This window comes from Cupressus sempervirens, chromosome 5, assembly GCF_028749045.1.
Source record: "Cupressus sempervirens isolate cs-2001-9-10 chromosome 5, ASM2874904v1, whole genome shotgun sequence".
Classification (NCBI taxonomy): Eukaryota; Viridiplantae; Streptophyta; class Pinopsida; order Cupressales; family Cupressaceae; genus Cupressus; species Cupressus sempervirens.
Window position 1 is genome coordinate 525,704,148 of NC_143122.1, and position 25,701 is coordinate 525,729,848.

The 25,701-nt window shown below is 35.5% G+C and overlaps 1 protein-coding gene and 1 long non-coding RNA gene across 3 annotated transcripts in view; both read left to right on the forward strand.

Moving 5' to 3' along the window:
• Nucleotides 1–25,701, forward strand: part of LOC149557010 (ubiquinol-cytochrome C chaperone family protein) — a 233,340-nt gene that overhangs the window by 42,698 nt on the left and 164,941 nt on the right. For both annotated transcript variants that reach the window (XM_089831665.1, XM_089831664.1), the window contains exon 3: nucleotides 20,711–20,924. In XM_089831665.1, coding sequence (XP_089687791.1) covers nucleotides 20,711–20,924 — 214 coding nt within the window. The remainder of the gene's footprint in view (nucleotides 1–20,710; nucleotides 20,925–25,701) is intronic.
• LOC149557011 (uncharacterized) lies at nucleotides 16,480–20,702 on the forward strand. Its single transcript, XR_016364828.1, has 2 exons — nucleotides 16,480–18,744; nucleotides 18,822–20,702. It is a non-coding gene; the product is annotated as an uncharacterized LOC149557011 (long non-coding RNA).

A 25,701-nucleotide genomic window follows, 5' to 3' on the forward strand; every position in this document is an offset into this window, starting at 1 on the left:
GAGAGTTTTCCAGTCACCACTTCAGGAAACTCTGACTCCACAAGATGATTGTTCCAACAAGACCTGAAAGGCTGATATTAAACAATAAACTTGATTGCTCAGGCTGTCCTATTAGGTATAGGTCCGCCTTCCATTGAAATAAACATACTGAAGACTCAATGGAATTAGATCTGGGCATAATTTGCAGTTACAGATCTTTCAACAGCAATACTGTCCTTGGAGAGTATTGTTTTAAAGTATATGAAAAACTTTTGAGGATGCTTCTAGCTTAGGATAGTGTTTTGGAAAAAAACCCAAAAAAGTATATGAATCTTAGTAGTCCATGCAGTGAAAGCAAAATAATATTCTCACATCTAGCAAGGGAAATGGGTAATGAGTTCAAACAGCTGCCCTTAAGTAGCAGGACTAGACCCTGTGAGTCCTTCAGCCAATAAGACCTCTTCCTTGCCAATTTTGGATGGTTGATGAAGCTCAGCAATAACTGACTGACTGTAGTTTACCTTCAGATCAAATACTTCATTCATCCTACACTCCAATTACTGAAAATAATAACCAATGGAAAACTTCAGCTCAAATTTTTACAAACTAGGCATTGGCATTCTGTCAAACACTTCATTGAACATCACGGATTATTGAAGCCACAGTTGTAAAAATAAAAAACTGTAATCGTCTACTAATATAACCTCTCGCATGTGTCAGGTAGTTTCCACATAGAACATGACACCAGAGCCTGACTTGAATCTATTTTCCTTTGCTATTGACGACTTCCACAATCATGAACAACAACAATTGTTAAGACATCCTTGAAGTCGGTTGAGAGAAATGGCTTCACATTTACACGAACCTCTTGTTAACACTTTTTCCAGTAACACCATGTGTTTTCTAGTAGTCAGGCACGATAAGCACTGCTAGTTTGATTCTACCATCATTCCAGGCATACGTATAATAATTCTTGATGAATATCCGTTGCCTTTTGAAAACACTAATGCTTTGGACAAAGGGCGGGTCTTGCAAATACAAACTTCCCGGTATCAAATCGATTCAAGAAAGGATCCCTATATTTGGAACCTATTAAAAACCAAGCACATGTGCTTGACCGATGAAAACTCTCCATTTCTGTAATGTCCCCTTTTTGGGACATTAGGAATCCTGGAATTTTGAAGTTATCAGTTGCAGGTTTTGTAGCATCGACAGAAGGAATTAGTCACCAAGATGTTGACCCTAAAGGCAATCTAGTATTGTCAGTTATTTCAAAACACTTAGTCATTTACAAGGTAGAGTTGGTCAGTCAACACTATGACTGAGTCAGTCTATAGAGGCCGAGCTATGTAAAGGTGAAGTATAAGTGTTCCGTTGTTTTCGAACAGTAGTTACTGTTGAGCAGATTAAGTTTTGTCGAGTATACAGTGGTTGCCGAGGTAACACATGACCCGAGAGATAGAGAGACCAAGCAAAACAAATGAAGCAGAGAGACAACATTAAGAACTAATATGTGTCGAGCATCAGAAAAGTATTAGTGCAGAGTAACATAGTTTTGTATAAATGTTTGGAATGACACAAACATTGATGTAAATCGTTTTTGCCAAGATGGAAGCATGTTCTAAGATCAAGGAGTTAATCAAGGAGTCAGTTACACATGTAATTACGGATCATCAATCCCTATGAAAAGTGATCAACCAATCCAAAAATTAGAAGGACTAAGTGGCAAAAATGATGAATCTAGATCGTTGATCATGATCTAGAAGCTTTATTAAACAATTGTTTAAGGAGGGTTTTAGATCTAATTAGTGTGGTTGTGATTTAGAAGTTTGGATGCGAAGCTGAAGGTGAATTCAGAGGAGTTAGAGTTAAGGAGTAGTAAGGCGACTGAGCAGTGCGGTAAGGAGTTTATTGATTGCAAAGAAGATCTGTCATCAGCATTCAAGTGCATACCAAAGGATCAAGGTACTGATACATTTTAACTGGTGTTTCAGGGTAAATCTCTTAACAAAGTGGTCTCGATAGGCCTATGCAAATCTCCTTATAAAGTGCTCACTTAATTGTGTGGTTAAAATCCTTTAATTAAGGTAGATTGAATAAGTCTTGTAAGCTCTTAACAAGGCAAACCCCTCATAGGGTAGATCATTAGAAGTGATCAAACTTTGTAGCCCTAACATGCACACTTTATTGCTGTAGTAGTGAAGATTTTGTGGGTGTCATCCCCACCGTAGTTTTACTTTCACCTTGGAGGGTTTTTGTGTTATCAATCTTTGTGTTGTGTTGATTTATTGCTTACATGTTTTATTTGTGTTATTAGATGTTAGATCTGATATTACATGATTTATGCAAAAGTTCAAGGTCAAGGCAGAGATGCAAGCAGTGAGTTATGTATGACCATGATTTATGTTTGAAGTTGCAAAAGTTTTCGGTTGTATGAGTGTCCTAACTACTGTATGACACTAATGGATTGAGCCATGACTGGAACTTTTTTGTAGTTGAAGTTACTGGACAATGCTGATTGGTAGGAAAATGATAATTCATGAAGCAACGAGTGAATAGAAATAAACTTGAGGCATCACATACAACAGAAGATATATGCCAAGCAATTTATTATTATAGTAGAAGCCTGATAAACAATATCCAGATTGTGTATTAGGGGCATGATACACTTAAGTAAAATTCGATAATGACAGATCTGGTGAGTTTGTAAGGAGAAGCAAAGTATATTAGCGTTTGCTGGAAAGTTTGAGCATTGATGACATTTTTGGTTTGAGCATTGGTAAATTACTCTACCGCAAAGCCTTGCTTTGAGTTGTGGCATACAAACTTCCTTGCCTTGGAGAGTTTATTGGGAAGAACTGTTTGACAAACTCCTTGGAAGGAAAGGAGTGAAGTGGGGTATTCGAAATGACATCAAATGACATGTTGACCAAGATGCTCTTTGAAACAAGTAGCAGGTTGGGGTCATAATCACAAACAAATGAATATTCTCTCTTCACTTTGATCAAGTTGGATGGATGTTTAAGCATGGTCAAGAAAACACCCTATAACTTATTGCAGTTTGCTCTTGTTTCCATAGTGATTGCATTGAATCCCCTCAAGTGCATGGAACACTCAAATAGCAGTCTAAAATTGATAACTTTTGTTTATTGGAAGTTACAAGGATTTTAGGACCTTAAGAAACTTATGAAGAAGAGGTAACGAAGAAGGTACTTCAGCTCATTGTTGATAGCTGTAGTATCCAATCCCTTAGTTTTGTAAAGAATTCAGAACTTGTCTAGTGGCATTTTTACGAATAGTTTGTGTGCAACCCCAAAAATGAAAGTTCTGATATTGCAATGATATTCTTGCTGGGACTATTATTAAAATTCATGTCATAACTGATCAAAAATTGATATATATGGGCATCCAAAGATAGTTTATACCAATGGCAGCTCAAGAAGGACAATATTATTTTATTAATATGTATAACTTCTAATACAAGAGCTGACAAAAACTACCAACTGGAATGTGAGATTAAATGAAATAATTTTTAGCTCTCATAAATTTATAGTTCTAATATGCCGAGAGGAAATACAATGGAAGGAACCTGGAATGGATGTGCAGATCCTGAAATGAGCTGGTGCTATTGTTTGAAAGTGATTGACACTACCTGCTGAGTGACCAAGCCATTGTCTATGCCTCTTTAGAAAGATGCCGCCTTGCACACTAACCCCCGATACTTGTTTTAACCAAGGAGGATGCCGTCTGTGTGGAGGATCAAACTTCCTTACTGCTGGAGGTTGTAATGTCTGTACTGTTGCCATAGGGATGACCTGTTGCTGCCTTGCATTTCTCTACAATCACTCTTACCCTTGCGTTTAGTTCCCACTCTCATGTCAACCTTGCCGTTGCTTTTGATGCAATGGATGGCCACGTTTTGGTCTGGTTAAACTTGACTATGGAGAGACTATCAACCTATCTGCCTTTTGCACTCAAGTCAGCCTACTGCTACTACCTGTACGTCACCAACATCAGATATTACTTTCAAATCTCTGTTACTTCTATCTGCTATGGAAACCCAAACTTCCCATTGACTTCCTTTATGCCAAATCGAATTCCAAACCTGGATATGAAATGTGAGCCATTGGGTTTGCGTCCAGTCTCACTAATCTCCTTAAGGCTTCTCGTCCTTAAGAAAGGCCCAGTCACATTCAAGCAACCGTGTTTTCAAAATAAAATGTTAATATATCTCATGGTACCAATCCCAATGCAGTTGCTTTCTTTTATAACCTCGAAGTGAGGGGAGATGCGAAAAACTTAGCAATGTAGGATAAAAGCCTAATTTGTCTTTTAGTCACTCGTCATTTTGTTATAAAGTGACTTTAAATAATAGAGTACTTTATAAATCAACTTAATAAAACAATGTGACTTTAAATAATAAAGTAGTTTATAAATCAACTTAATAAAACAATGTGACTTTAACCTTAGAATTTCCCACTTAAATATCTCCTCTACTAAAACCAAAAGACTCCTGTGACTGGTTGACATCCTAAAACAAAAGCCGTTAGCCTATCTGGATGGTTAGATAGACCAATTTGGTGCCATTAGGTCTAGTGCGGAGAAGGGGACATTACAATAGCTTTCACAATCTTGGGGATATTGGAAGTCATCAATGTCCTAGAAGGGCTGCTATACCGAAGTCATTTGCAGAAATCGGATTATACAATCTTATGCTTGACATGAGATTGTATGATTTAATAGATACCATGTTTCAAATTCTATTAGGCACAATCAGGGAAGAACACAATGCAGTTTTTGTTGCAGTCATGGTAGACATTATGGTCATGACAATTAATGGGAGTGATGCTCATTTTCAGCCATTGCTACAAATGTTTTTAGCAATTTCAAACAGAGATCAAAAGGCTTAAAAGACTGCTTGTAAGTTGGTCAACAAGGTGCTCAAACAATGTGAGTTAAAAATTGAGAAATATAAACAACAACGGGCTGAAGAAGAATTAAGGGCATAGGAATTACAGGTTGAAAGATCTCAGGAAATGAGCAAGAACCAAATGAGGAAAGAGCAGATTTGTTTCACTTGCACACAATTTTGGTCACTTGATCACATTTGTGGGGATAACTTGCAGGGAGAGACAACTCAAGAAGTGCAGGTCAGTGCTGAGGAAGTTGAGGACTCGTCGGTCCAACTTAAACGGGATGAAGATCATGAAAGGGATTCCGCTATGGATAGATTTGCACTAGCATCTTGTTTGGTGATTTGGAAGTTATTGTTGATAAACATTATGATGATCATAAGGCTGAAAGTGAATCTCTCCACGAGGATGAACTGTGTGAAAATGATAATGTCATAGTTGATGAAGCCATACACTTGGAGATGGAGGTGAAAATGATGCTGATAAGATAGGGCCTGAATTCAAGAGCCAAGTAGAAATTCCATTTCTGGTTGATGATTTTGAAGCATATAATTTGAACGATAAGCTAAAAGTATCAAATGATATGGTCATTGCAGCCTTAGTACATTTTGATAACGCCCATAAAAGCATTGGAGAAGTCATGTGGGAAGTTAATAATGTTGAAAAGGAGAAGGGAATAACGAATGGAATCAATAGTGCAGACCTTTACACTCTTAAAAGGGCATTGGAAAGTATGAAATCAGACTACTTGAAGTTGCTCAAAGACAAGGATATGTCAATCAAACATGCTGAAGATAAAGAGGAGATAAATGAGTTATGTCTCCAACTAAGTTTGACACAACATTCTTTACATCAGGCTGAAAATCAGAATTTTACTACAGCCACTTGCATAGATGATGGACATAATCATAGAACCATGGATCTCATACACAATGTAGAAGGGATGAGTATTTGTGGTGAGGATGAAGGTGAACTTAGTATTCCCACTTTACCCTATCTATATGAGGTTCATTATGTTGAGGAAGACTTTAAGGACCAGCAAGAAATTAATAATGAAAACTTTGATTTTTATAGCAGCATTATATATATACACAATGCCCTATGGATAGGGATGAAACAAGTGAAAATGATTCAGAGACTTCACTTGATGGTGATCATTTCATTGATGGAGGTGTTGATGTGAATGATGATATTCATGGAGATGCTGAAAATTCATAAGTGTCCTTAATGTATACTAATAGTTCCTATCGAGTATCGAGAGAAATATCACCAAATTTTCATGAGATGACTGCTATTCATTTGTTAGCTGGTAATTCTATCTTTATGCATACTCCAACTATCAATGGTTTCTACACTTGGTCTATTGTTATATTTTCAGATTTGGCTCAACTTTTGGAAGATAGTGAGTTGCAGTTTGATTTCCTCGAGGCACATATCGCACGAGATGGTTTCTATTCCTATTTTATATTATAGCAGCAACGTTTGGGGGTCTTATGAGTTGGATGTCCTACATAGTGGAGATGATTTTGGTTTTGGAGGGTTATTTGCTCGTTACATGGTTGATTCAGGATGATGACAGGTTGATAGACACCTATTTCTACTCCTAGGATTGAGTTGATAGGTTGGTTTGGGACCCAGGTGTTAACAGGATGCATGTTTTACATTCTGTGGGTCATGATGTAATGCTACAAAGTTGGAGATTTATGATAAGAGCTGTGTAGCCTACAGTCGCAACGAAGATTGAGAGATTGACATGGAATCCAAGGATCATAGTGATGGTTGGGTTGCATTCCCACTTTGGGTACCACAACATGGCAAGTCCTAACTTCAGAGTTACCAGTATGGGCCAGAGTGATGCTAGCAGATGGATATGGGATCTCGATATTGGCTTATGGACTCATGATTGCTTGAGAGCAAGCAATCTCGAGGAGGGAGGACTTGTAAGTTCTCCTTTTGGGACATTAGGAATTTTGAAGTCAAACTCATAAAATAGTAAATCTAACTTATGAGAATTGAAAAATAAATTAATAAATGGGTTAATTTGATATTGTTAGTTAAAAGGTGACGAAGAGGGAAAAAGATGAAGTGACAAGAGAAGGAAACTAGAGTCATTGTTTTGAGCACAAAAGAAAGATGAGGGGTTCATTTTCAGGATGCTTGGATATATGCTTGGTTTTTGATCTGGTTATTGAGCTCTCTTAGAGAGTCAATTGGAAGCTTCAGCTTTCAACCCGCTTGGAGGACGAAAACCCACAAGTCGGAAGACGATGGACGAAAACCCATTGTGGTGGCGGTGTCTTTTCAGGTGTCTCACTTGTGCTTACATTGTATTTTCGGTCTAGTATTTCTAATCTTACTGTAATACTATTTTTTAAGATTAGATTGTGGTGATAATAAGTTATTGTATTGCTGATGTATAATGCAATAACGAACCTGAGGTTATAGAAACTTCTATATTGGATGAAACTTAGATGTTTTTGGTTCCAATAGTTCAATTGAAATATTAATTTATTATCCAACAGCTATAAAATATTAATTAGGGTGCTATATAAAAGTCATCTGGTAATAACCTTGAATATTATCTCTCTCCATAATATTGTCGAATTACAAATATTCATGCATCTTATAGCTTATGACGACTATGGCCCATAATTTTATATAATTTTTTTTGCTTAAAATATTTAAGATAGAATAAAACGGGCCTGACTTTAATAAAATCACTTCTTTCATGAGCTCTTGCCCTGCATTTGTGTGTTAGAACCAAATAACAACGATAACCTTTTAACAAATACTTAAGCGTCTCCATAAAATATTTCTCATTATGGCCCAATGGCTTTTGAAGTCTCCAAAAATCTGCCTGATATAAATTATTATTTCTTCACCAAGATTATTAATGAATTTTTCAAAGCCTTCATATTAATATTTGCAAACATTTCTGAACATTTGATAGCCGACTAAGATATTTTATTAATTTGCAGAACTCTTGGTAAATATAATATTTCGAATGGTCGATCTTTATTTTTCCCAACTTATACAAGATGAAAACCAGTTCTAATACCTCTGTAATATCCTCAACAGATATTATTCCCCCAAATTATCTTAAATATATTTAAGAAATAAAAAAAGATAAATTCATGAATAGATTTCAGAGTATCCAACAGAATACCATAAAATACCTAGATAACAATTAAATTCATGAATAGATTTCAGATTATCCAACAAAATACTATGAAATACCTAGATAACAATAATCTTAGAAATATTATTGCATATCAATCTTCAACACTATAATATCAAAACCCAATTGTAAGCACAGAAAATTACAGTTAAACTGGATAATATGAAACAAACATTTAAGCACAAGTGAGATAGTTGTATGATATCTGCCATAGGCAATAGGTTTCCATCCATTGCCTCTAAGCTCAAGGGTTGCCATCCTCAAACTCGCTGAAAGTTGAGCTTCCAAATTCTTCAAGAGAAGAAATCAAAACATAACCCGTGCATGCCACAACTGAGCTCTTTTTCTTCTTTTAAGCATAACCTGGTGACTCTTCACATTCCTTTCTTTGTTGCTTTGTTTCCCATTAAGTATCCTTTTTCCCACTAAAATGATTAAAGTGCTCTTATAATAGTAAAGTGACATATAACAATATGAACTTAAGTTTAATAGTCACTTTATTAATAAACCATTAAATCTTTAAGCATTAACATTACTGATCAGATGGATTCAAATACTCATGTGTGAAATACGTTGAAAAGATCTCGATTAGATACACCTAGTCCAATACAGAAATGCCAAGAATATTGACCCTTGGTAACTTACTAAAAATAGCAATTATCTGGAAACCTTGCTGAAACAACCCTAATTGGACGGAAGTTGAAATTGTCTAGGCCAAAACTTACCCTGATTCTTGTAAAATCCTAGTTATCCCACGAGACCAAGGCAAAATTGGCTAATGACACAAAAAATTAATCGACCAAGTATCCCAAACCTTACTTGGGTGCTCCATCCACTCTGTTAAGAGGAACAAACTTACCTCTAAGAGAGCTAAGTAGCTAGTTGTTGTACACAGTGTCTTACATATTGTAGATCGCAAGCCACATGTGTACAAAGAGAGCCTAGCAACACGATGGGATGTGGAGCCAAATGATCCATCACATATTGATGAGGATAAGATTGCAACAAAAATAGATGTAGGGTTGGTTGGTGTTCCTTTTGCAAAACTTGAGCGTGTGTAGTCCAGTAGTTGTAGTGATGGGGACTTTGGCTCGGGGGATGATTAGAGGCTTCCCATCAATCTATTTTTTCATTTTGAATTGATTTTGTGCTCATTTTTATATTGATAATGATTCATATAATGCATGATGTTCCTCATTGTAATCATCTTTATGATATAGATTATAATTGATATTTGATAGAAGTACTATAAATCCTATTTGCTGATAATATGGATTTCTATTTTAATTTGGATTTATTGAATGTTAGTATTGGGTATGTATTATGTTACTATGTTGAATGTACAATGGTTTTGGTTTGTGTTGCAATTTTGCTATGTGCAAGTATTTCAATTTGGTATGTTACACCGAAACATAATTTCATAACTATTATTTCATGTTTTATATGTATAGTATGCAACACCCCTCAACCCCCTTCCCCTACTATTGACTCCCCGCAGTTCTCAAATTGAGGCCCATTTTTCCCATCCTGGAAACTCGTCTCGACGCCCCCCACACCGGTGTAACACTGCTTCAAACTCTAACGTGGTATCAAAGCTTTCTAGATGTGAAGACTTTTCTTGAGGCAATTTTGGCTTGAAGTTGTTGGGTGTAGATTTAAGTTGTGTGGGCATCACCGTCATGTCTACGAGGTTGTTTTGATAAATGTTTACTACTAAAATGCCTATGTTCAAGTAAAATTCGTTTCTGTAGCAAATTTTTTTAGTCAAAGGATCATTGGCCCCTCTCAAGAAACATGCGACAATTTTTTTTAGTATATTTCTGCATTTTTAATTTAGATTGGGCTGTAGTCTCTTCTGCATCAGACAAAATCTATTTGTTTGGAAAAAAATGTATTGTTAGACAAATTATTGGGCACACTACTAGTTAGCAAGCCTGGATCTTGTTTTTAAACTTAATTTTCGTAAGATGTACTAGATCCCATGACAATTTTATTGGCACATTTATCAGATCTGGTTTTATTTGCATTGAAGGCTTGATCTGGTTGGCATATATCCTTTTGAACTAGCAAGGTCTTAACTTGATATTTGGTGGCTTGTGATCTTTTCTTTGAATCAATTTTATTGTTCAGACCGCGGTTCTCTTCAAATTTCGAAGGCCAAAGTATTATTGCCATTTGTTGATTGAGGATTCATCATCTCATCTATCTCCATTTATCTATGGTTATGTGAGATTGTAGGGTGGGCAATACTTGATCAAAGGTGTAATTGCTAGTAGTTGGAGCTTGGCCTTTAATACAAAGTCTTCCCTTTGTGGCACATTGACTAATCTGGAAGAAATCAATGCCTTCATTGTTGGATTTGCGCATTTTTCCTTTGTAGGCCCTATTTCCACTGGAGGCATTTTGATGATTTATACTTTATAGTGCATGCTGCATGGTAGTTGTTTTATGCTAGGTATATTTTTCTTGGTGGCTTAATCAATCTTTGGTTGTGAGTTACAATACTTAGAGGGTGACACATAATATCTATGAGGTAATTTCCATTATTTAGTAGATCAAGCCCACATCCTTTGATCGAGTGTGAGTACCATTTGTTTTCACTAGTGTTTAGGGTTCACACATTATTCATCAATTATTGATATTGTCTCTCATTTGTTTGGCAACTGTATGTGACATATTGGTGGGTTTGATTGCTTTATCATGTATTTGATTTGCATCCTTGATGCTTTTTAACCCCATTGCATTGGGAAGCTTGTGTGGAGTTTGTAATATTGTCAATGCTATTTACAATAGGTGTATTTGGTCAGTCATACTTGTTTTGGTAGAAATAAGTCCTTTGCGAGTTGGGGTTCATTTATTATTGAGCTCTTGGTTTGTAGTTTTTGTGGGTTGACTAGGTGTTGTGAGGGAGTGCACCATCCTTGGTTGGTGCACGTACAAATTGGATCACAACATCCTCCTTTGGCTGATATCGAGGTGTTATTTTGGTGGCAATTTGATTAATTATTCAGTTCTAAGTTGCGGTTTGGGTTTGGTCGAAGAATCGGTTCATCAATATGACAAAATTCAGAAATGGGTTTTGGGTTTGCTAGTACAAAACGTGTAAAATATATATGTATGTATGTATGCAGCGTGAAGTAAGAATTAAGATTAGAATGTTACATAGTATCATAAAAACAATAAAAACAACAAAAACACCATAAACTTGTTATTGTATCGACGTCAAGACATCAAAATAATAATGTGGAGTTCAAAAGCGTCATTGCTTCAAGTTTCTCATCAGTTGCATTTTTTGATTCACAAACAATGTCAATGCCAATGGGATCAAGTGCATGAATAACATCTCACTATCGAAGTCCTCAAATGCCTATTACTTTTTCACTGTGCAAAGAGCTTGTTTCCTTGTATTTAACATCCTACTTGAAAAATGTTAAAAAAGTAGCATGTAACTCCCTTCACCTATTAAAGATATTGGTTAATAATTAAAATATAATTTATTGCTATAGAGAGCTTCCAATTAATCAAGCAGGGGTCATTGTGAGCCATTGGATATACAAATTTCACAAGAAGAAATCTTGAGGGTAGTTTAATTTGATGTAATAAATTTTTGCACTTAAACATATTTTATTTGCAATCTTAAAGATCTTATTCAAATTCTGTAATAATTGTTTCTTGTAGTTAATCATAGAATGTTTCTCAGTGGAAGTGTACCTGGTTTGCACTTGGTTTGCTTGGGTGCGCCTTGGTTTGACCCTGGCTTGACTTGGGTTTGCCTTGGATAAATCAGCTTGCCTAGGTATGAACCCTAATTGAACCCACAAGCAAATTAGATCGAACGCAAACTTGCTTTGAATTGGGCTGATACCAGGGTCCCAAGCAGGTAAACCAGACTTCCTAGGTTCTTTCCATTCACATGGATCTGGATTATTTACTCACATCATAGCCCAACACACATCCATTACTCGTGCCTTTCAAATCGACAACTTTATCTCTTGAATGGGTTTTTGGCTATACTGAGAGTGGATTCATCTTTGAGGATTTGGATTGAGCTTTCATTTGTGGTGGATTGTGATTAGTCAGACCCAACATACCCATTACCAGGTCATTATATATAGATTGAGTATGCTATATAGACAAACCAAACTACACATTTTTTGACCTGCTATGTATTTGCATTGGTAGTGGTTGACATGTGGATCATTACTAGAACATTTCCCCCCTTTGTAGGATCCACAATGGTAGGCTCATCTTTTTGCTTGTTCCACATAAATGATAGAGCCGCTACTTTGAACATTGCATATTGGCTTGTGTGGAGCACCCCCATAATTGCATTTTAGCAATGACTACAATTTGTTGACATGGTCGTGGTGACCATGGATTGTTTGTGTGCTAATTGATACGATTCATCCGCCAACTAATCGATTATAAGTACTCCAGATTGTTGATTGCCATTGAACCAAAAGATCAACCTTTTAATGCTGATACAACAACTAGACTTGTAGAGCACATAGGAAGCAGTTAAGCCATGTCACAAACCCAAGTGCCGCATTGGACAACACAAGGAGACCAATGGCACACACCTTGCAACAACCCTTGCCGCAATGCATGTGCGGGCTTTGAACCCATGAACTAGGCTTTAATATTTATTGTTGGTTTCCAAAAAGATTGACCTATTAATGTCAAATGCAATAACTAGACTTATAGAATCTACAAGAAGTGGTTAAGCCGTGTTGCAAACCATACAACACAGCACAAGGAGACCTACGGCACATACCTTGCAACATAGGCTCCACCTTAATCATTTTGCTGCAACAAATCAGGTTTTTTCTAGAAGTCATATTTGAATGGTTTTATCTCTAAAATTTTGAAGAGTTAAAGTGATAAGTGTTAATTAATTACTTTGGAGAAAGGTAATAACAGACAATGGAGTGATTTAAGTCTCACTCATCTTAGTGATCGTAATTTGATGTTGTATATGTTTAATGAAGTTCCTTTCCCTAGTACACCTTGTATCTTATTTGGAAAGGATTTAGGGTTGGAGTTTATAGAGTCATTTTTGTGCGTGTTGGTGATGACTTTTTGGAGTTCCTTATTGACTTTTAGTGTCTTCATGCTCTTTGGACTCACGTTTGGAAGGTATATGGAGACCATGATTCTTCACTATCTCTCAACACTCCTCTTTCGAGCTCTAGTGTGCGTCTTCATTCCTTAGAGTAGATAACTCATGGTTGTGATTCTTTGGAGGAAGTTGCAGGTGATTCAAAAGTTCTTGATTCTTTGTTAGATATAATTGAGCAGCCTTCACCAAAGGCTTCCAGTATTCTTGATTTGCATGGTTATCATTGTCTTTTTGATTGGGATTTCTACTTGTGAGACATTGGTTCTTTGTTTGTGGAGTTTCACATTTCAGATTTGTAGGATATATTTGAGGGGATTTATCTTCCCTTTGATGAGAGTTTCATCACAGTTGGAAATTCTTCTTTGTAATATTAGTGTAGGATATTATACTTGATTTTAATCCATAAATTCAAACAAATTTTTGCATGCAATTGATTTCAATTTATCCAACAAAAGTACATTATATCCAACTGAATTAGAGTTTCGGAAATGAATGTTTCAATTATTTCTTCAGTAAGAAATAACAAAGATCCAATTGTAGTTACACTAATTACAACAAGATTGGATACAAAAAATCTGAATATGAAAACGCTGAGACACATGCATGATATCTCCAGTCGACAACAGGTCTCCTTCCACTGCCTCCAAGCTCGAGGGTTCCATCCTCAAACTTGCTGAAAGCTGAAGAGTCCACGTTCTCCAAGAGAAGAATAATCAGATCATAAACCAAGCATATGCAAATGTGCCTCTCCTTGTTCTTTTAAAGGGTACGCATACATATTAACCCGATCAAAATAACCTTGGACACATAATCTTGGCATAATAATCCAAGTACAAAATAACCCAGGGTCATAATAACTCATGGACAGAATAATTTGTGGTCTAAATAACCCATGGACAGAATAACTATGGTCATTTTAGATCAAGCTAGTAAACTAAAAATGACATAAAATAAACTAGAACATTAGAATCTAGATCATGCCAAAGGAATTGCAATAAAAGAAGGGATTGTGAGGCACCATAGAAACTATTTAGGTCATTTTTAGACCATATATCCATTATATACCCCTAAAATAGCCTTAAAACACCTTTAATATGATTGAATAATGTAAATAAAATGGTAAATAATTCTAAAAATAAAGGTAACATTGTGGGAATAAGCTAATGAAGAGTTATTATGATAAAATATGAGTGAAAAAGGCATTATGAAGAAGCATTAAGACGATATATAAAGTGGAAGAATTAAGAGAAGTGCGGAAAGGAAGAAGGGGAGAAGTAATAGTGTGTAGAGTGATAGATGTAATTAATGCATTTTTACAATCTTCTTATCATAAAGAACATGAGGAGACTGTACAACCTATTATTGATTATTTTGAGGACACATGGATTGACAAACTAACCAAAAGAGGCAATAGATCATCAACCAAGATTCCAATCACAATGTGGAATTGCTATTCAACTATTCAAGATGATCTTCCAAAAACATAAAAATATAGAGGGTTTAGTGAATTGATTCAAACATCGCACAACTTAGTCTAGAAATTCATCAAAGCATTAACAAGAGAACATGGCTTCAAAGAGAATCAAATAGAAATATATATGACTGGATACATTAGGCAACCAAGTAGGACAAAGTATTGTCAATTCAGAAAGAGCAAAAATACAGGTTGACGGTTATGAAAACTAGAACATTTTATAGATTATATAAGGGAAATTGCTCATAATTGAACCCTTAATTGAAAATTTGAACAATTAAGTTTTTTAGCAACATATATGTAATTTATAAATTTCGTTTTCCTTAGTCTATATCCTTAGTCTATATTCTTACGAGGATATTATGTCCATGGGTTATTTTAACCACGAGCATTTTGGCTTAGGTTATTATGATCCTGGGTTATTTTGTTCTTGGATTATTGTGGTAGGTTATACCATCTAGGGTTATTTTGGCCAGGTTATTTTGTCACATTTCTTGGTCTAGCTTGAGCATCCCCGTGAACCTTCATTTTCAAACTCCAGTTTTTTTGTCTCTTTTCTCTTTTGCCCCTTTTCAAATCTCTTTAATATTAAAATGACTTTTATCAATTTGCATTAAGCTCCATTAAAAGCATTTTTAATATTTTGTGAAGTTGGCATTTTAATTTTACGATCTCCCCAAAAAGGGACATTACATTCTTCATCTTTTGTGGAAATTGGCATTCATGATTCTTGTTCACTTTGTTTGTCACATTTCTTGGTCTAGTTTGATCATGCTTATGTGATGACTTCTTTGAGATTTCTGTTCAATATCAAAGATGCATACTTGGAGACTTCCTCCTTCCAATTGGACATAGAGTGGCTTCTTTGTCATTTGACGGACTTGTTTATTGCCAAGGGAAGATGTGTTTCTTTTAGACATTGAACCATCTTTTGTTTTCAGTCATGCTTCATTGACATTGGAGCTTCTTCATTATGGGGATAATATTATGGTTCTCTTTTCCTTTCTTATGGAAGAGGGATACTTGATTGAATATACATGATGTATGTAGTCCTTGGGGCATCTTGAGTCCTTAATGCATCATGATTTGTTTGTTTCTTCTCTCTTTTGGAGAAGAGGTTTTCCAATGTGGATTTTTCCTTTTCTCCCCTTTTGAGAGATTGTGTTTGCATTGTACATGGGTTGGTAAAATAACCTTGTAACTAGGATCCATAGTGCATCTTTGCATAAAAAGTGTTCTCCCTAAGTTGCACTTAAGGTTGGGTTGTTTGTGTAATTTAAGTGTTGTACCTAGTGATAATGTCACTAAGGTCCTTATTACACATATCACTTAAGTTTACTTAGTGATTAAATTATTCTTTAGGAGCATCTCCACTTTCAATGTTTATATCATATTAGTACTTTCCACCTCAAGTGGATCCTCTATCTTTAGTGGTCTTATCACACTATCACTTTTCCTCTCTATGTGGGTGATAAGCTGTGCATTGCACAGTGTCTTGTCCACTCACCTTGCTTGTATATGCAAGGTCTATTTTGTACATTTTGATGTTCATTAGTAATTGATCATTCTTGCATTGTGATGCAATCTTCTTGGCATTCTCTTGCGGAAGCTATCTTGGTCTTTCTTTGATCCTTGGGGTGTTGAGTAACCTAAAACTCCGACACCTTTATATTATAAGCTTAGTTATTGGATTCGTCTGAAACAGGCTGGATTTAGATTCAGATCTGATTCGGATCTTGATTTGGGCGTGGATTTGTGAGGATCCGGGTCGGGTCCATGATCCTGCTTGTGGATTTGTCGAGATTTGCGGCTTGCAGATCCGGTTGGATCCACAAACAAGATCACGGACCCGACCCGGATCCCATGCTAATTTGAGTAACAACATGAGGATCTCGCATGTATCCGCACGGATCTGTTGGAATCCATGGGTAAGGGTGGGTAAAAAGTGGGCCCAACTTGCAAATTTTGAATTTTTTAATAATTTTTTTCCTCCAAACCCAAAAAATGATCCTTTTATTCAACATGTAAACGCTTTTGATCTTAAATTTTCTCTCTCTTTTGCTCTTTCATTTTTTGCAAGTTTGAAGTGAAGCGCTTGGATTTGAAGGAGATCGAATGTAAAGCTGCAAATACCTTGCAAAAAGTGATTAAGTTATGCATTTCAACCATTTTCTTTAGTTCTTTCATAGATTATTGATTTATTTCAAATTTTTGAAAACTTATTAATTTTTAAATTTTTTTTGTATAAGTGTTGAATCATGGTTTGCTTTTATATTTTTTTCCTAGATTGCAAGAACCATACAATGAGTAGTCAAGGCTCAGTGGGTGGGTCAGAATCACCAAAATTCACAATTAATAAGGAGTCTCCTTTATAGAGTCACACAACAAGAATTACACAATGTCATGCGGGTCGGTCATACATATGGAAGTGTAATTATTGCCATGTACAACATAGAAGCTCCTATACCCAAGTGAAAGTAAATTTTTGGGTTTTGGCGGTCAAGGAAGTAACATGTGTGAGGGTAGTGGGGAAGATAAGAAGGGATTACTAGTTTCACAAATAACAACTTTAGCAAAAGAGCAAGAAGATGCAGATAGGGCATTTGCAGAAGGGAAACTTAGTGCTTCCAAACTAAAAACCAACAGCACCATGCAATCAATCAAGCACAAGAACACATTCTTTTTTGCCTATGTTATCTACGAATGATAAAGCTGCAAAACAAACTCTTCTCACCTGCAAGAGAGGCCCATTAGATTGGGTAGTCCAAAATGAATTGAGAGATATTTTTGATCATGAAGTTGGACATTGTTTATTTGCAAAAGGTGTTTCATTTAATTTGGTGAGATCACTTTATTGGAGGGAGATGGTGCAAGTAATAAATGAAGCACCTTTTGGTTACAGAGCACTTGGTTATGAAAAGTTGCACACCACTGTATTACATGATGACACGTAAAATGTATAGGCCCAACTTCAACCAATAAGAGATTCTTGGGTTCAAATGGGTGTCTATTATTTCAGATGGATGGAAAGATTGGGAAAACTGTCCATTGATTAATGTTACTGCTGTATGCCTGTAGGGAGCAGTGTTCTTGAAGGCAATTGATTGTGAAGGGCAAGTGAAAGATGCAAAATTTATTTTACACATTCTAATTGATGCCATAGAATTGATGGGTGCTGATAATGTTGTTCAAGTGGTCACAGACAATTCAAAAGAATGCAAGGCTATAGGGTTATTGGTATAGTCTAGATATGACCATATGTTTTGGACACCGTGTATCGTCCACTCTCTCAATTTGGTGATGAAATCAGTTGGCACCCAAATAGATTGGGTGAAATAGGTATAGAGGAGGCTGAAGAGATTCAAATGTTTGTGACAAATCACGTTACAAGCAATTTTCAAGAGTTTCTTGGACTTGGAATTATTGAAGGCAAATATGTAAATTTAAAATTTAATTTATATTTATATTGGATTACATGGTATTATTTTTTGTGTTGTTTACATTAACATATTTTAATTGTATTACTAACATGAGTTTAACATGTTCTTAGGTTGCTGAAACCTGCTTTGCCTCTCACACAATCGTCTTGAGACAACTTGCGAAGGTAATGGATGCATCGACAGTAATAGTCATTAGCCCCCATTGGGCATTTGGAAGAATTCCAATACAAGTGCCCAAACAGTGAAATCAATGATACTATTTGTAGATGATGATTGGTGTGGTCGTGTGGATTATGTGTTGGAATTCACTAATCCAATCATGGTAATGCTTCACTTTGTGGACATTGATGAGCCATGCCTTGGGGATATCTATGATTCAATGGATACTATGTTGGAAAATATTAAAATGGTAAGTTCTACATTCTTCTACCATTATTTATTTGAGAGATATCTAGATCCTAAAATTTAAATTGACATAATCACTAATGATAGTTATTATTCATATATCATATCCCTGGCCATACAGAAGAGGAGAATGATCCTAAGGAAACCTTTTATAAAAAGGTGGAAGCAATTATTCATCATTGATGGAACAAGATGACCATGTCTTTCCACCTTCTCGCATATGCTCTATCCCCGAGGTATTGTAGTGCATATCAAATGTTCATGCGTATGTTATCCAATATTTGTGCTATTGATATTTGACGGGATACTATAGTGCAGAAGCAATTCGCCTTCCAGGTAGAGTGGCGCCATTTAGAGATGCGGAGTTTGCAATTGGATATAAGAGGGCACTAGCTAAAATCTTCCAAGATCCAAAAAGTGGGGTGAATGTGAGGAATGAATGTGCTGCCTTCATCTCAGGAAATGATTTCCACTCTATTGATATAGCGGACCAAAGCAAGATGGATGCCATTAGATGGTAGTACCTTCATGGGCAAAACTTCATGTACATCCAACCTCTTTCCATAAAGATCGTATCCCAAGTAAGTTTGTAAAATTTAACACTTAAAGGTACTTTCTTAAAGTTACTCTTGATTCCTTTAATTTATCTTGATTCTTGTATTCTTTTAATTTCTCTCTAGGTTGCAAGCTCTTCTGCAATTGAGCAGAATTGGAATACTTACTCCTTTATCCACTCAATCAAACGTAACCAATTGGCTGCAAAAAAAGCAGAAGACCTTGTGTTCATTCACAAAAATTTGCCCTTATTGGCACAAAAGGATCCCAAGTACAAGATGGGGCCTGAGAAGCTTTGCGATGTAGAACTTGAGACTCCTCATTTAGATATGACCATCCAGGATTTTGCTAGAGCCACTTTGGCTGATGTGGGTGATGAGGAGGAGAATTATGAGTTCACAATCCCCAATACTAGTAGTGGAACCGGTTTGGGTTCCTTTGGTGATGTAGATATAGCATTTGCAACTCATTATTACCTCTTTGATGCGGATTTTCTTGAAAATCCATTTGATGATTGAAATCAAAAACTTTAGTCTTGACTCTTTTATGAGTGAATCATGTTACAAACTTTAAGTCTAATGATCTATATTTTGCATTTTCATAATTTCATTTTGTAATTCAGCAATTCAATGTGAATGTGTTGATTTTCTTTATAATCATGAAAATAGATGAATGATCAAGTATACTAGATTCATAGATCAATACTAGAACCATAGATTCATACTATGAAATGATTTAGTTTTAGAATTATGTATAGTTCTCTCATATTTTTGTGTGTGTGCGTGTGCGTGCGTGTGTGTGTGTGTATTCACGAATCTGCGCGAATCATAATTGGGAAAAAATGAGGAATCCACGAATCTGATTCATGAACCTGAATCTTGGAATAATAATAAATCGAGGAATTATAATAATTAAAAGAATGAAATTATGAATAATTATTTTATACATATAGAGGCCTAATTTTAACATATTGGTTCATAATTTTTTGTGTAGCTTTAACATGATTGCTGCACTGCCTATAGGGTTTTTAAGGAAAATCACACTAAAATCATGCTAAAAATGGGCTAAAATAGTGTTAAAATTGTGCTAACACTGCATTAAACTTGCATTTTTCCAGGGGTTTCTGCAAGTTAATGGCAAGTTTACAGTGATTTTTGTAAGGCTTTTTGCAAGTTTAAGAGCTAGGTTTGTGGTGGTAAGACGCATGAGTTGCTGGTTCAAAAAAGCAATGAGTACTCACAGACTCAGCAAGTCCTAACTGGGTCTGTAAACCATGGTTTTATTTATAATGGCCAATCAGCTTTTAGACAAACTTTAGGAATATTCTTTATTCTTTTTGCTTTATTAGTTGTAAATCTTATCCTCTTGATGGTTGCTCTTTTTGCTTTTTGGATTAAGTGTTTTTAATCTAATTTAAGGATACATTTGCTCCTTCATTTATCAAATATTTTGGTATCATTTCGTGTTTACTCTTTGTAATAGAAACTATTGATTAAGGGTGTGGAATATATGATTTTCTTTTCATTTTGTAATGTATAAGTTGCATTCTTTGCTTAGTTTTTCTGGGTTTACTTGTTCTTCCTGTTCAATGCCAGGATTATGGATGTTGTCACTATTAATTAATTTGTAAGCATACACTTTTGGCAGGTATGTGGCAGTATGGCATTCTTGTCAAAGCCTCGTTCTTTGGCTTTATCTCCCAACTCTAAGTTGTGGGTACAGGAGGTAGAATATAAAGGAATCTACCATTTTTTCCTCAGATTGCTCTTGTATTACAGCAAAGAAAGCAGGTCAATTCGAAATGCAAACATTTTGTATAAGCGAATTCTTTATCAAGTGGACAGGTCTGAGATATATGACAGTGAGTATTGTAACGCCCAAGGCCTAAAACCTTCTATAGTTAGAAATCTGATACGATGATGCTTGAATTAAATTAGTAGCTTGTACAGTCTGATATTTTGTACTAATTTTATCATGGGTTACAGGTCAACATTGTATGATATTTTGTGTTCAAAATTGTATACAAGAGGATGACAGGTTTATTGATTGAATTATTAATATAGTTCAATTCTACAGAATAATGAAAATTAAACATGCTGAGGATTGAAATGGCTACATACGGTTTTTTGTTTGCTACTAGAACTCTGTTGCATTCTTTATGTTTGGCCTTTGACATCTACTAAGTTAGGCGGGGAAAAAGACAAAACTTAAAGTGGAGCTTTTTCTGTTTGATGAGCGTTTGACCATTTGATAAGTACACAATAGCTCAGCTTTAGCAAGAAACAGTATGCCAAATTCTATCATTGGTTCGACTTCATAATGGTTTCTCAATTTTAGATTTTAATAATGTAGACAACACTTAAAATTTAGTAAGGAAATATGCAAGAACATTTTTATTCAAGATATCTTTTCTACAGGAAAGCAACCAAATGTACAAACATATTTGGAACATTTGGAAACTTTGACATTACAAGAACTGCACGTGAAAGACAATATTTGGAAGAAATGACTCTGCATGAACAGACAATGAGATTACCTCAAAATTGGGCCTCTATTACAAAATGGACTTTATTTAGAAGATTTTAAGATTGCGAGTGCTAGTTCAAAACCATATCATGAGGTCAAAAGGAAAGCAAGCAAAAGTTGCACAAGAAGTTTGAAAACCTTGTGGTATTTTTAAGGGGACATATTTTGGGAAGCTTGAAGGATGCTCTTCAACCATGTCAATTAGTGTGAATTTATGTGTTCAAAGTTTTGTAACCTAGTGGTGCATTCACTCCTTGCTTGAGAAATTCATATAGCAATCATGAATGCTTGTGATTAACAATACTAATCCATTGACAATTCTGGTTTGTTACTTGATTTTATTTAGTTTAGATGAGCCCTTCTTGGGTAATTGGATATGACATATGCCAAGATTAGGTTTTGGAAACATTTTGTAATTGAAACATTGTTAGATTTATTTCTATTTAGGTTCTTATTTCTTTAAATTTGACTTATTTGAATTTCAGAGCAAAATAAGACTTATACTTGTTAATAGTTTAATTGTTTGTTACTAGACAACACAAAATTGAACAACACATATGGTAGCACTATTTTTTAAATTGTAAAGAGAAGCTTCATTTGATCTAATGAAACTAAAACCGAAAATTATAAACATAACTTACAAGTATGCACTACATAAGTTTGTCAATATGGGATTTCGCATGGATTTAAATGATGGTAGTTAAAATACAAGCGCTAATTTTTTAACAGTAGAGAAAGTCTTTTTGCAAATTTTTTGGATATAAAGGAGGGTAATCTATCAAAGCATAAATTAACAAGTCAACCTCCTTGCTAAATATATACCAATATTTGATTGTGACACTAATTTGAAGGAAAAAGATAATTAGATGTTGTTTATTGGCCCAATCAAACATCAATAAATATACACAATAGAGAATAATTAATCAAGTCTAGACATCAGGATTTTGCTACGTTCCTGGGGGACGTGTCCCCCCCCCCCAAAAACACCCAGTTTCAGAAATAGGGACATCCTAGGGACGGGGGGACGGGTATGAGATATCCCCCAGCTATTCCCAAATTCTCAAATTTGCTAGGAAACGTCTTGGAGACACAAAGACTTTGGAGTAAGATTTTGGGGATGTACGACTGTCCCCAAGACGGAAGTGTATGTCATAGATGTCCCTCGACTGTCTCGGGGACGACCATCCTTCCCCAATGGTTTGCAAGTCAAAACAATTTTTTCTAACTTAAATTTTATTGCATGTAATTGGGCATCAAGTGGGCCCTGCCTTCGCACTTGCCCAAAGGTCAAAAATGACCATATTTGACATTTTTTTGTTTTGCATATGAAGGTTGAGTTTATAGCAGCAGGCTGGAGTTTTCATTTTGCAAGAAGAGGTGATTTTTTTGTTTCCAAAAACTTGTGTAGGGGTTTGACTTTCCTCTATTGTGCACCGAGTAAGTATAAAATTCTTTATGTTTGTATTTTTCATTTTTAAAATAGATTTGCATCTTGAAAGAGTCTGATTTTGTCTTTATTTTTTTCATTATTTCAACTCATATTTTCATTGCATATTTAAACCTCAAAATAAAGCACAATGAGCAATAGTATAAGTAGTAGTAGTGATGGTGGTGATGATGAATATGTGGTTGGGGGTGATATTGCTAGTAGTGGGATTGAGAAAAAAGTTGAGCCTAAAACTGATTTATTTAAATGACCTTCCACCATCATGAGAAAATATGCAAAGGGTCGTTTCAATAGAAAAAAATCTCTTCTACAATATGTCACATCTAGGCAACAAAGTAAAAAGAATGCGAGAGGGACTAGGGTGTGGGATTGCCATGTGTGTCTTGATGATTTTAGGCACATCTATAAAAGGGTGAAGTCACATTTATAGGTGTTGCATGCCATAGAGTCAAAGTTGTCCTTTGTTGATTGATGAGGAGAGATTAGAATGCCAAAGATTGCACTTAGAGGCTGAAATTGAGGGGGGGGAATTGACAATGACAACACCATGTGTTCACTCACAATTCTCTAGGCACATGTCATCCGCCATTGGTACTAGTGGCAGCCCTACTGAGACTTGAGGGAAGAGGAAGATGGGTAGTGGTGAGAAGGGTTCGATGGAAGGTTTGTTTGATGCACAGGCAAAAGAAGCTTGTGAGGCATCCATTGGTAGATTCTTTGTTGCTAATGGTACCTCATATCATGAACCTTGTTCCACTTATTCTAAACAAATGGTGAAAGATATATTGACTACGAATCCCTCATTTGCACCCCCCGGTGAGCATAAGCTACGAACCACCATCCTAGATGATGAGTACACTAAGATTGCTTTGTTGTTTGAGATTATGACACGTACGTGGGTTAGGATGGGCTGCTCTGTTGTGATGGTTGGGTGGATTGATGTTAGACATCAACCACTCTTCAGTATCATTTTCACATCCCTTGTTGGCCCTTATAGGAGGATGGGTGAGCTAATGTAGTACAGGTTATCATGGATTCTGCACGTGTGTGCAAATCAACTGGTTTGATGGTAGAGGGTGCTTTTAGACACATCTTTTGAACCCCTTGTGTTCATGCATTGAACAATGCATTGAAGGACACATGGAAGATTGATTGGGCGAAATAGGTAGTGTTAGAAACTAGAGAAGTGTAAATGGTTATATGCAACTTGTTGGTTCCCAAAACCGCAGATTGGAAATCCAAGAGCTTGCCACTTCTCTGATAGGATTCCACAATCAGTTCTGGCAAATGAACGAGAATCACCTTGATTCCCCTACACTTCAAGCTCCGCTACTCCTAGGCGGGTGGACCTTCTCCTCGAACTTGATCACTTGGTTTAGAGCTTTTCTATAGCAAATTTAAGCTTTGGAGTTCTCTGGCTGGCAAAGTCCTTGAACTCAATCAAAATGAAATTGAATGCTAAGTACTTGAAATAATTGAATGTTTTGTATAAGGTTTGTTTATAATGGGTTTGATGCTTTTAGGAAGGAAGTTATAGATTTTGTGACAAAAATAAGAAGAAGACCAGTGCTTCTGCTCATTCAGGCAATAGAGTCAACTTCAGTGAAGATTTTCACATACAACTTTTTAATGTTCTATGCACTTATATTGTCAACAATTAAATAATTAAGATGCGATAGATCAAATGTATATGCAATCTTAAATTAGTCTAGATTAAATTTTAACTCCTCTTGTAGGGAGACAAACTGGATAGATACAAAAACAATTTGATACTTCATTATATCTATGATGATCATATTCAAGATGCCAAATGACCGTGTCCACTTATCTAATATTTAAATTGTACACAAAATTCAAAAAATAATTACAAAGGACGAATAATCTGCAATTTAATTCTCCATGCCACTTAAAAATAAACAAAGGACATTTTATTTTATTATTAAAATAAAATAAATAAATTCATATTACAAGTCATATTATTGCTCCTTATTCCTCCTTGCAAATAGATATTAAATACTTCTTCTGAATGATTATTTTTCGAATACTAAATATGTCTTAGTGACTTCTCATTACTAATATCTTCCTATTCTAAAGTTATGACTTTTCAATTTAAAACTTATACCCTTTCACATATTAATCACTCCTCACACCTCTTGATTATCCTTCTATCGGTAATCAAAACTAATTAAAATATCTTCTCTCCATGGAGATTACCGGCGGCATACATACCCCACCCGATAAATAAAATTTACGATGCCTTAGTGTTTTTTATTTAAGTATTTTCCTTTTACTAAGTATATAGCACCTGATAATTGTAATTTTAATTCTATCAATGGTTTTGAAAACATTATTATCTTTTCCCAAAGTTATCAGGATCTTTTACTTGAGCATTTCTTTGCTTCATGACTCCAAAAGCTTTGCATAGAATGCAACATTTCTTCAAACCCTTTGGCCTTAGAGACTTTAATATTCCCGTAACTTGTGATGGCATATGTGCTCTTATTTTAGTATGGAATCTTTGTGTCTGTATCCAGCACTTCCACATTTGGACAGAGATCATTTGACACAGAGTCATACTTCAAACTCGTTGTGGATATCGTGGAGTATTGTTGCACAGTAAAATGATTTTTTCTGTTTATAAAATGGTATTAAATGATTGGTAATA